Here is a 12,580-nt window from a genome sequence, read left to right as displayed (position 1 = left end):
CCAGTATGGTCTCAAACAGCACAACTAATCAGCTCAATGTGACAATTTTGTCTAATGATAATATCAAATGTAGTGACTATGTACTAACATCATTGTTACAAAGTTAAGACCTTGTATCTATATGGACAAATGGGACAAGAACAGTGAAGAGTGTAGCTGAGTCTTACTTCACTGTAGGGGATGTGGTGGCTGCTCATCTCCTTTCTCCAGAGCTGCAGCAGTAGGTTGCGGTATTCCTGGTTAAAGGGACCAGCGTAGGACAGGAAGCCAGTAGCCAGCAACACGTCTCCAACCAGGTGTCTGATCTGAGTCTGGAACAGGGCACTGCTCTCGGTCCAGCGGATCTGACAGACAAACACAACAAGATAGACGAATGGAGATGTCAACAACAATATGGCATGACAGTTTGAGGAGTTGGCTAAAGCTCCTCACCTTCTCACCACCAAGCCCGTCGATTAGTGCGGTGGCGTTGGCCATCTTGCGTCGGCAGACCGTGGCGTCGTCCATTAGGGTCTGCTTCTCCCTCATGGCGGCGTCATAGAGCGCCTGCACTTCATCCAGCTCCCGCTGCTTAGCGTCTAGCTGCTCCTGGGCCCGGGACAACTCCCCCTGGGCCACACCAAGTCGGGCCTCCTGCAGGGTCAGGTTGGCCTGGGGACATATTTAAAATAATTGGTTTGGTGAGTAACCTTGTTTGAGAACTGAGGACTTGCGTTAGCTCCCTGAGCTAATGACTAGGCTGTATGTAACTCAGTGGGCTAACACAGACTTGCACAGTAGTGTGCAGAAGACCTGGGTTTTTACCCAGCCAGTCAAGGGGGGGTGAGGTGTAATGTGAGGTCACTTAGAAATGTCCTTGTTTTCGAAAGAAAAGCACATTTTTTCCCCATACAAATAACATCAAATTGATCAGAAATACAGTAAATAAATAATTGTTAATGTCGTAAATGACTATTGTTGCTGGAAACAGCTGATTTTTAATGGAATATCTACATAGGCGTACAGAGGCCCATTATCAGCAACCATCACTCCTGTGTTTCAATGTCACGTTGTGTTAGCTAATCCAAGTTTATCATTTTAAAAGGCTAATTGATCATTAGAAAAACATTTTGCAAAAATGTTAGCACAGCTGAAAACTGTTGTTCTGATTAAAGAAGCAGTAAAACTGCTTTAGACTAATTGAGTATCTGGAGCATCAGCATTTGTGGGTTCGATCACAGACTCAAAACGGCCAGAAACAAAGATCTTTCTTCTGAAACTCGTCGGTCTATTCTTGTTCTGAGAAATGAAGGCTATTCCTTGTGAGAAATTGCCTAGAAACTGAAGATCTCGTTCAATGCTGTGTACTACTCCCTTCACAGAACAGCGCAAACTGTCTCTAACCAGAATATAAAGAGGAGTGGGAGGCCCCGGTGCACAACTGTACGCCTATGTAGATATTCATTTTTTTTTTTTTATCTGCCGTTTTAACATTTCTACACTGTATTTCTGATCAATTTGATGTTATTTTAATGGGGTGGCAGGGTAGCCTAGTGGTTAAAGTGGACTAGTAACCAGAAGGTTGCAAGTTCAAATCCCAAAGCTGACAAGGTACAAATCTGTCGTCCTGCCCCTGAACAGGCAGTTAACCCACTGTTCCTAGGCCGTCATTGAAAATAAGAATTTGTTCTTAACTGACTTGCCTAGTTAAATAAAGGTAAAATAAAAAATTGACAATTTTTTGTTGCTTTTCTTTCAAAAACAAGGACATTTCTAGTTGACCCCAAACTTCTGAACGGTAGTGTACATAATTGTGTTAACTCCCTGAACTAATGCCTAGGCTTTGGGTCAGTGGGCCAACACAATGTTAAAAACCTGGGTCAAATCTTTCTCAACCTACTTTTGGTACATAAGTATACAGTATATTCCCTTCAAAGAAGGGTCCATGGTTGTTGAGTAGTGTACCTTCAATGGGAGGACCTCTTTGTTAATGGAAAAGAAGTCCTTCATAGCTTCAGTCCAGGAGCAGAGGCCAGCCACGTTACCACAGATCCTCTTGGCTGCCTCCAGGTTGTAGTCCTCCATGTCCAGGTATGGTGCCAACAGCTCCACTACCTCCTCAGTGATAGAATCCTGGTGACGTGAGAGTGCAAGAGGAAACAAATTCATTGGAAGTGATGTGGGGGCATAAGTCGTAATGGAAAGTACAGAAAACTGGAATCTGACATCCGTTATGTTGTAATTACATGTAATTACATGTTCTATTACAGGGATATTCAACTTCAGGGAAGGAAGACTGGAAAACTGTAATTCTGATGTTCAGTCGCTCTTTTAAATCAGGGGCACCAGGTAAGTGGGCTATCTGGCCAATTAGTTCATTTGATAAACATCTATTAAAAGGCTCATGACAGATTGGACAGAAGAAGGTCAGTCAGTCATTTCAGACGGCATGCTGTTTCACAACTCCAAAAACACCATGTTTGTCTGAGTATTTATGGGACAAAGGGCTGTGATATCAGGTTCCTTGACTTCACTGGCACCTCTGTTTCTATTTCACACTGCCACACAGTCACTATGCGGGGGCTATCCCCTGGCGTCCATATTTCACTGCCTGGACAGCTTTCCTAATCCCCTCCTAAGTAAGTGAGTGTGTGTGTGTGTGTGTGTGTGTGTGTGTGTGTGTGTGTGTGTGTGTGTGTGTGTGTGTGTGTGTGTGTGTCAGTCAGATGAGTGTAGACAGTTGGGGGAAAAAAACCTCTAGAGCTGCTATAGACAGTGAATGAAAGTGCTGTATTGAAGCCACAAATACTGATAGACAGTGAATGACAGAGTTGTATTTATAACCTAGGCTAGTGATGATCTGAGAAGGGGCTTTACTTTGAAACCTGTTAACTATACTGTAGGTGAGACATTTTAGACAGAGTCTCCATAGGGTTAACACGTCTCAGACGGACAGCTTTCATCAAGCTGCCCACTCAGAAATTGATAATAAAAAGATTGTGGGGGATGTTTTGTTAGACTTCAGTCTGGCCTTTGACATTATCAATCATAGTCTGCTGCTGGCAAAACTTATGTGTTTTGGCTTTACACCCCCTGCTATACTGTGGATAAAGAGTTACCTGTGTAACAGAACAAAGAGGGTGTTCTTTAATGGAAGCCTATCCAACATAATCCAGGTAGAATCAGAAATTCCCCAAGGCATCTGTGTAGGCCCTTTACTTCTTTCACTTTTTACTAATGAATTTCCACTGGCTTTGAGGAAAGCCAGAGTGTCTATGTATGCGGATGACTCAACACTATACATGTCAGCTACAACATCAACTGAAATGACTGCAACACGTAACAAAGAGTTGCAGTTAGTTTCAGAGTGGGTGGCAAGGAATACGTTAGTTCTAAATGTTTTTAAAACTAAAAGCTTTGTATTTGGGACAAATCATTCACTAAACTCTAAAACTCAACTAAACCTTGTAATAAATAATGTGGAATTGAGCAAGTTGAGGTGACTAAACTGCTTGGTGTTACCCTGGATTGTAAACTGTCATGATCAAAACATATTGATACAACAGTAGCTAAGATGGGGAGAAGTATGTCCCTGATAAGGCGATGCTCTACTTTCTTATCAGCAGTGTCAACAGGGCAGGTCCCACAGGCCCTAGTTTTGTCAGACTTGGACTACTGTTAGTCGTGTGGCCAGGTGCCACAAAAAAGAAAATTGCAATTAGTTCAGAACAGGACACACATGTACACATGGATTTTGTACTGTATATATGTGGTAGTGGTGGAGTAGGGGCCTGAGGGCACACAGTCTGTGAATGTAATGTAATGTTTTTAAAATTGTATAAAACGCCTTAGTTTTGCTGGACCCAAGGAAGAGTAGCTGCTGCCTTGGTAGCAGCTAATGGGGATTCATAATAAATATGTCACGTTCTGGCCTTAGTTCCTTTGTTTTGTCTTTTGTTTTAGTATGGTCAGGGCGTGAGTTGGGTGGGTTGTCTATGTTAGTTTGTCTATGATTTTCTATTTCTGTTTTTGGCCTGGTATGGTTCTCAATCAGACGCAGCTGTCAATCGTTGTCCCTGATTGAGAACCATATTTAGGTAGCCTGTTTTCCATTGTGTTTTGTGGGTGGAGTGGGGTCCACGTCCCGCGCCAGAGCCGCCACCGCGGACAGACACCCACCCAGACCCTCCCCTATAGGTTCAGGTTTTGCGGCTTGGGTCCTCACCTTCTTCCCACGACAGCCGTTACAGAACCACCCACCAAGAAAGGACCAAGCAGCGTGGTAACGGGCAGCAGCAGCAGCGGCCGGAATCGCAGGACTCCTGGACATGGGAGGAGATTCTGGACGGCAAGGGATCATGGGCACAGGGTGGAGAATATCACCGCCCCAAGGCTGAGCTGGAGGCAGCGAAATCTGAGAGGCGGTGGCAGCGAGGTTGGAAGCCCGAGAGGCAGCCCCAAAAATGTATTGGGGGGGGCACACGGGGAGTGTGGCTAAGTCAGGTAGGAGACCTTAGCCAACTCCCAGTGCTTTACCGGAGAGCGAGAGGGACCGGGCAGGCACCGTGTTATTCCGTGAGGTGCACGGTGTCCCCGGTGAGTGTGCATAGACCGGTGCGGTACATTTCAGTGCCTCGTATCGGCCGGGCTAGAGTGGGCATCGAGCCGGCTCAGCGCATCTGGTCTCCAGTGCGTCTCCTCGGGCCGGTGTACATGGCACCAGCCTTACGCATGGTGTCCCCGGTTCGCCAGCACAGCCCAGTGCGGGCTATTCCACCTTGCCGCACTGGCCTGACTACGGGGAGCATTCAACCAGGTAAGGTTGGGCAGGCTCGGTGCTCAAGAGCTCCAGTGCGCCTTCACGGTCCGGTCTATCCGGTGCCACCTCCACGCAACAGCCCTCCGGTGGCAGCCCCCTGCACCAGGCTGTCTCTCCGTCTTCTCCCTGCAGGTGCTCCCGCCTGTCCAGCGCTGCCAGAGCCTTCCTCCTGCCCAGCGCTGCCAGAGTCTCCCGTCTGTCCTGAGCTGCCAGAGTCTCCCGTCTGTCCTGAGCTGCCAGAGTCTCCCGTCTGTCCTGAGCTGCCAGAGCCGCCAGTCTGTCCTGAGCTGCCAGTCAGCCAGGAGCTGCCAGAGCCGTCAGTCAGCCAGGAGCTGCCAGAGCCGTCAGTCAGCCAGGTGCTACCAGAGCCGTCAGTCAGCCAGGAGCTGCCAGAGCTGTCAGTCAGCTAGGACCTGCCAGAGCCGCCTGTCACGCCGGCGATGCCAGAATCACCCTTCACTCCGGAGCTTCCGGAGTCTCCCGCCTGTCTGGCGCTGCCGGAATCTCCCGTCCATTCGGGACCCGTGGCTAGGGTCCCCAGTCCGAGGTCGGCGGCGAAGGTCGCCGCTCTTAAGAGGCCACGGAGGCGGTTAAGGAGGCGGAGAAAGACTATGGTGGGTGGTTATTTTCTGTTTAGTGTTGTGTTGCACCTTACAGGACTGTTCGTTGGTTGTTTATTGTTTTGTTTTCAGTGTTCATTAAAATATTTAAAATATGAACACTTACCACGCTGCACCTTGGTCCTCCTCTCCTTCCCCAGACGACAAGCGTTACAAAATACAAATACCTAAGTCCATATTCAGATGTCGGATCTTCATTTGAAGATCACCTGTATTGTTTGAGGTTTAAAAATGCTTCTGAAGTTTGTCATTTCCGCTTTGACATTGCAAACTTGATTTTGCCCTGCCAAAAAAATGTTTTGACCCCTACAAAACTGTCCATTAATTATAATCCAAATAAAAATTCACAATTCTTGTTGCTGCAGGATTATTTTCCTGCTGTAGCAAACTGGCTCAAAAAATCCTCCATACTCTAGATACAGTATATATGACTCTGGCCATACTGGTCAAGGCAGACGTTAAAGATTTTGTCCTTGTGCCGCATGGCTGAAAATTCCTAGTTAAAGCCTTGCATGGAAAGGAAAATGGCTGCTTATATCGAGCCTATATAGTTGGTGTAAGTCAGTGGTTGCCAATCGGGTCGATTGCGATCTACTGGTCGATCTTCAAGGCATTCCTAGTCGATCACCAAATATTTCTGTAGAAAAGCCAACAAACGATAAAGGCTGGCGCTCCTTTTTAAAAATTGTGTTGAGCTGATCCCAGTTGGTGCACTTGAGTCAAAAGTTCTGCGCACCGAATAAGCAAAGTGTTCCCATGAGACAAACTCCGCCTACCCAGCAGACCGGCAAATCTGTGACTAAATGGAGTGAACCTACTGCGCTGCCCAATTGGTTAGCTCAAATCACCGTGGCTACAGAGCTTCATGACACTGGCCACAGCCAAGTTTAATTGGCTACTAGCCTACGTAAGATTTAATAACTTTTAAAACCATGACCACAGAGAGACAGTCAATTAATACAGAAAAGAGCTGGTGTTTGTATGAGTGAGTTCATGTTTAAGTTGATATTCAGCACTGTCACTGTTTTTATTAAACACTATTACAATACGTGCTTCTCCGTACTTCCGCTCGGGCTGCAGCTGCAATGAATGAGTAGCCAAGTATCATGGTGTCGATTTTAATATGAAGGAATATTTAACTTTCTCTGGTCATAGGAACAACATGAATTTGTGCATGAAGCAGATGCGGTGCAACTCAAGTTTGGCAATCAGGTGGAAGACGGTGTCCCCTCTCTCAGGTCAGTCTCACCGGAGGAAAGGAAGGAGAGAGCAGGGACCGTGAGAGACGGTTGGGAAAAATCGTTTTGAACGGTCATCCAACTGAATTCCAAGTCGGAAACTTTGGAATCTTTCTAGAGCTCTGACTTTTTGACCTGAAGATAATTATGTTTTGATTTTACCTTGTTGACCATCAGATGTCGTTACCATCAGTCCAGTAAAATAAAAAAGCAAATGATTTAAATTCATTGCCTCAACAGTGCTAAACCAACTGATCTATTTTGTTATCAAACCTCGAGTTTTGAAATATAATATGGTCCGATTAACAATATTGGCAGGACAATCATATAGCCAATATGCTGTGATAATGTATTAGGCCTACTGTCCAAACCTCATTCCTACAAAACTGTTTGTGTGAGGCTAATGTTAAAAAACATATGAGCTGTAGATCTCAGCTGCTTTGTGACTGCGAAAGTGATCTTGAGGTTGGTGACCACTGGTGTAAGTCTATGTGTCTTAAGACTTATAACCACTCGAGAATGCACTTGGACAAGGTGAATTTGATCATTTAAGACGGATTAAATATGCCCATACATCTTGGAACCTCTTCACCCATTAATATGGCTTACCTTACTAAAGTTGACCAGCATGCTGACGAAGCCAGACTGCTGCATTAGTTTGAGGGCCTCGCTCCACGAGGGCCGGGGGCAGGGTCTCTCTGGGTCCTGGGTGACAGGGTCCACCCTGCGCTGGAACAGCAGCAGCACGGCGTCCATGATGCGCATGATCAGGTGTGGGGGCTTGCCCAGTTTCCTCACTGTGGCGATATCCGCAGGCTTGATGGTCTGGGGAAAACAGGACACTGAAAAAATAATTCTGATTTCCCTTTTCAAATGGCTTTCATTTTAGTAACTTTTTGAAACACTCAATAAGCTTGGGGTTGGTGGCCACATAATGATGCGGGATTTATACTGTACAAATGGTGAGGGATCACTACTGTACTAATGGTGCAGAATCATTACTGTACTAATGGTGCGGGATCACTACTGTACTAATGGTGCGAGATCATTACTGTACTAATGGTGCTGGATCACTACTGTACTTCGACTGATACGATGGACAGAAAAAGCAAACTCAACAATGTAACAAATCCTATTCTCACCTGCAATGCGGTCTCCGCGGCTGCTAATGCAGGCTTGGCTGCCTCTAGCTTCCTCTCGGCCACTTTCTTATCGGCTTCAATCTCGTCCACGATGGCCTGAGCCTTGTCCTTCACTTTCTGAACCTGCATCTTGACCTTCTCGGCCGCCTGGGCCTTGGCTGTTACCTCCTGCAAGACGCCATCAGCCTTCTTGGAGGCCACCTCCAGCTCCTGTTCCTTAACAGCCAGCTCCTTGGACAGCTGGCTCACAGACTGCTCTGCCTCCATCAGCTTGGCCAGGCCTGGGGAGAGTGAGATTGTGTCAGGTGGTGAAAAATAGCTTTAATCGGTGTTCCTCAAGGTTCCGTTTTAGGACCACAATTGTTTTCACTACATTTGCCTCTTGGGGATGTCATTCGAAAACATAATGTTAATTTTCATTGCTATCTGGATGACACACAGCTGTACATTTCAATGAAACTTGGTGAAGCCCCAAAATTGCCCTCGCTGGAAGCCTGTGTTTCAGAAATAAGGAAGTGGATGGCTGCAAACTTTCTACTTTTAAACTCGGACAAAACAGAGATGCTTGTTCTAGGTACCAAGAAACAAAGAGATCTTCTGTTGAATCTGACAATTAATCTTGATGTTGATGTTGTACAGTCGTCTCAAATATAACTGTGAAGGACCTCGGTATTACTCTGGACCCTGATCTCTCTTTTCTGTCCAAAAATGATGCAGAAAAATTAATCCATGCTTTTGTTACTTCTAGGTTAGACTAATGCAATGCTCTACTTTCCGGCTACCCGGATAAAGCACTAAATAAACTTCAGTCAGTGTTAAATACGGCTGCTAGAATCCTGTTGACTATTACTGCTAACCTACAAAGCATTACAATGGCTTGCTCCTACCTATCTTTCCGATTTGGTCCTGCCGTACATACCTACACGTACGCTACGGTCACAAGACGCAGGCCTCCTAATTGTCCCTAGAATTTCTAAGCAAACAGCTGGAGGCAGGGCTTTCTCCTATAGAGATCCATTTTTATGGAATGGTCTGCCTACCCATATGAGAGACACAGACTCGGTCTCAACCTTTAAGTCTTCATTGAAGACTCATCTCTTCAGTAGGTCCTATGATTGAGTGTAGTCTGGCCCAGGAGTGTGAAGGTGAACGGAAAGGCACTGGAGCAACGAACCGCCCTTGCTGTCTCTGTCTGGCCGGTTCCCCTCTCTCCACTGGGATTCTCTGCCTCTAACCCTATTACAGGGGCTGAGTCACTGCTTACTGGTGCTCTTCCGTCCCTAGGAGGGGTGCGTCACATGAGTGGGTTGAGTCACTGACGTGGTCTTCCTGTCTGGGTTGGTGCCCTCCCTTGGGTTGTGCCGTGGCGGAGATCTTTGTGGGCTATACTCGGCCTTGTCTCAGGATGGTAAGTTGGTGGTTGAAGATATCCCTCTCGTGGTTTGGGGGCTGTGCTTTGGCAAAGTGGATGGGGTTATATCCTGCCTGTTTGGTCCTGTCCGGGGGTATCATCGGATGGGGCCACAGTGTCTCCTGACCCTTCCTGTCTCAGCCTCCAGTATTTATGCTGCAGTAGTTTATGTGTCAGGGGGCTAGGGTCAGTCTGTTATATCTGGAGTATTTATCCTGTCTTATCCGGTGTCCTGTGTGAATTTAAGTATGCTCTCATTAATTCTCTCTCTCTCTTTCTTTCTTTCTTTCTTTCTTTCTTTCTTTCTTTCTTTCTTTCTTTCTTTCTTTCTTTCTTTCTTTCTTTCTTTCTTTCTTTCTATCTTTCTTTCTTTCTTTCTCTCTGTCTCTCAGAGGACCTGAAACCTAAGACCATGCCTCAGGACTACCTTGTATGATGACTCCTTGTTGTCCCCAGTCAACCTGGTCATGCTGCTGCTCCAGTTTCAACTGTTCTGCCAGCGGCTATGGAACCCTGACCTGTTCACTGCGATTACTATTATTTGACCATGCTGGTCATTTATGAACATTTGAACATCTTGGCCATGTTCTGTTATAATCTCCACCCGGCACAGCCAGAAGAGGACTGGCCACCCCTCATAGCCTGGTTCCTCTCTAGGTTTCTCCCTAGGTTATGGCCTTTCTAGGGAGTTTTTCCTAGCCACCGTGCCTCTACACCTGCATTGCTTGCTGTTTGGGGTTTTAGGCTGGGTTTCTGTACAGCACTTTGATATATCAGCTGATGTAATAAGGGCTATATAAATACATTTGATTTGAAATTTGATTTGATTAATGGCGATAAACAAGACGTTATAGCCATTCACTTATAATAAATGAATACTGTCTGTCAGTGCAAAAAGTGTAACAATGCACTTGTTACAATGTCTCCAGCTTTGCTCCAGTGGTGCCGTAGTACTATGGATGACCCTGTAAAGCAACACATTTCCCTGCACCTATCCGGTGTATGTGACAATAAAACATAACACATATATTTGTTTTTGAATAGTTTTACCTTACCTGTTTTCATGCGCTCAGCAAGCATGCCCACTTGAGCGATCTTCTCTGAGTAGATGATCTTATAGCCGTCGATGAAGGACAGGTAGGACCTGGGAGTGACGTAGGTCTGGCGGCGGAACCGTTCAAAGTACTCTGTGCACTTCTCGGCCACCAGGTCCTGAAAGGTCCCCATGGTGTGGACTACACTCTGCTTAACTTCCTCAGAGCATTGGAACGTATACTGGGACAGAAAGTGATGTGCCACTGCCACTAGTGCGTCCCGTGGCCAACGCTGGAACCAGTCAATAGTACAGCCCGATATCAGACCTGGGAACTTGAGGGCTCTTGTTCGGAACTTCTCCCCCACCGGCGAGAAGCACAACACCACGTGCAGGTTGCTCCTCACACGCGACAGGAAGTAGTCGTAGAGGTTTTCGGCGGTAGGTGGGTGGCGAGGGTGCTCGCGTTTCATGGCTGGGATGAGGTCCTGGGTGATTTCATCGACTTCGTCACGGGCGAACAGGTTGGAGACTTCGCCCGAGGCCAGCACATTGTTCATGTACTCCAGGAAGGACTCCTCCTTGATGTCATTGTCGGTGAAGATGAAGGTGACTCCTTTGCCCTGTTGTCCGGCGATGCGGTACAACGACTTCAGGTCCTCCATGAGGTTGTTGGTGTTGTACGTCCTGTCGAATGAATGAGGTAAACAGAATTTTCTTCACACCAACTCCAGTTAACAAGATTCAATCAAACGATAATCCACTATTTAATCTTCTAAAATCTACTATGCTACTGTCATTAGCCTATCAAAAAGGTACATGGTTCACCGCATGCTCCACTGATCTATTTAGATCTGTGATTATCAATTAATTTACCTGTGATTATCCATGAATTAGATCTGTGATGATCAATTATGTGATTATTAACCCAATCTCTCTGTAACTGAATACAGAGTACAGACCACAGGATCCAGACCAGGGTTGGGAACCACTGGTTAGTATGTCTTTATGATGATGATTAGGGTTTGGGTGTCTTTATGATGATGATTAGGCTAGTATCTAGAAGGCCGACCTGGTCAGGATGATTTGAAAGCTCTGGTATCCAGCGATGAAAGAGGCCAGGCGGGTGAGACTCTGCTTCCCTGAGCCACCCACCCCCACCAAGAGGGCGTTCCCTTGAGGGGTGCGGACGATACGACTGATCTTCATCAGGTGGATCATGGCATCCTGCCCGGCGATAAAGAGAAGGAGCATCAGCCAATAGGAATACAGAGCTACAGCAGGATACTACTACATGTTGTTGAGTGAAAACATGGTTGTGTATTTGTGTGTACTAACGTGTCAGTCAATAATGACAATGGCTACCAGAAGCTACCAGAAGATAGGGGAGTATGCCAACTGGTAAATCCCATGATATGGAATACTTAAGCAATAAGGCACCTCGGGGGTTTGTGGTAGATGGCCAATATACCACGGCTAAGGGCTTGTTTTATGTACAACTCAAAGCGGAGTGCCTGGATACAGCCCTTAGCCATGGTATATTGGCCATATACCACAAACCCCAGGGGTACCTTATTGCTGTTATAAACTGGTTACCAATGCAATTATAGCAGTAAAATAAATATTTTGTCATACCCTTGGTATACAGTCTGATACACCACGGCTGTCAGCCAATCAGCATTCAGTGCTCGAACCACCCAGTTTATAATTTAGAATAGAACGCTCAATTCACTGTTATCCTTTTCACACTGTCAAGCCAACCAGAACCGTGCTGCACAGTGTAACCAGGTCACTGATGTAGGTCACACTCGTTTCGGTAGTGTGAAAGGGCTAATACTGTAGTTTGCTTTTACCTCGAAGAAGACCAGGTCCATGGCACTGCCTCTGACTGCCTCGTTGTACTGCAGTTGGAACGTGGCGAGGCGCTCCGACAGGGCCTGGAAGGACGGGATGGGCTCATAGACCTTGGGGGCCTCCAGCTCCATGTCCTCTGGCTCCTCCCCTGTGGTCTCGGGGGCATCCTTCAGGAAGTCCACAAAGTAAGCCTCCCACTGGGGGTGCTCTATCATGGCTGTTCCATGCTCCTCCACTGTAACCTAAGGGAAACAGCTCTCTGTGGTTGGTAACCAGTTTGATAATGTGTTTAACTATGCTTTCTTTATAAATATGCTTTCAGAAATATAGTGAGAAAGATGTAGTGTTATTAAAAGTAAAATATGAAATCAAAACACTTGTCATTCTATAACGAAACTAGGCCAATTTAAAAAAATCTAGAATTATAAAATGTGATATTCAAATGCATAGCTATGTGTCCATCTTTTATAAAGTTACACCTGTT

At 46.2% G+C, this 12,580-nt stretch overlaps 1 protein-coding gene across 1 annotated transcript in view; it reads right to left on the bottom strand.

Annotated features, from left to right (window-relative positions):
- The window catches only part of dnah5l (dynein, axonemal, heavy chain 5 like), a 68,315-nt gene that overhangs the window by 12,034 nt on the left and 43,701 nt on the right, over nucleotides 1-12,580 (bottom strand). Inside the window, exons 55-62 of the mRNA XM_036943917.2 lie at nucleotides 12,096-12,338; nucleotides 11,315-11,469; nucleotides 10,265-10,929; nucleotides 7,799-8,079; nucleotides 7,266-7,481; nucleotides 1,945-2,112; nucleotides 433-651; nucleotides 168-344 (exon numbers count right to left, since the gene is read on the bottom strand). Coding sequence (XP_036799812.2) covers nucleotides 168-344; nucleotides 433-651; nucleotides 1,945-2,112; nucleotides 7,266-7,481; nucleotides 7,799-8,079; nucleotides 10,265-10,929; nucleotides 11,315-11,469; nucleotides 12,096-12,338 — 2,124 coding nt within the window. The remainder of the gene's footprint in view (nucleotides 1-167; nucleotides 345-432; nucleotides 652-1,944; nucleotides 2,113-7,265; nucleotides 7,482-7,798; nucleotides 8,080-10,264; nucleotides 10,930-11,314; nucleotides 11,470-12,095; nucleotides 12,339-12,580) is intronic.

This window comes from Oncorhynchus mykiss, chromosome 15, assembly GCF_057628025.1.
Source record: "Oncorhynchus mykiss isolate SJ-2025 chromosome 15, ASM5762802v1, whole genome shotgun sequence".
Taxonomy (NCBI): domain Eukaryota; kingdom Metazoa; phylum Chordata; class Actinopteri; order Salmoniformes; family Salmonidae; genus Oncorhynchus; species Oncorhynchus mykiss.
Note: the sequence above shows the minus strand (reverse complement) of the source record. Positions and strands in the feature narration are given on the sequence as shown.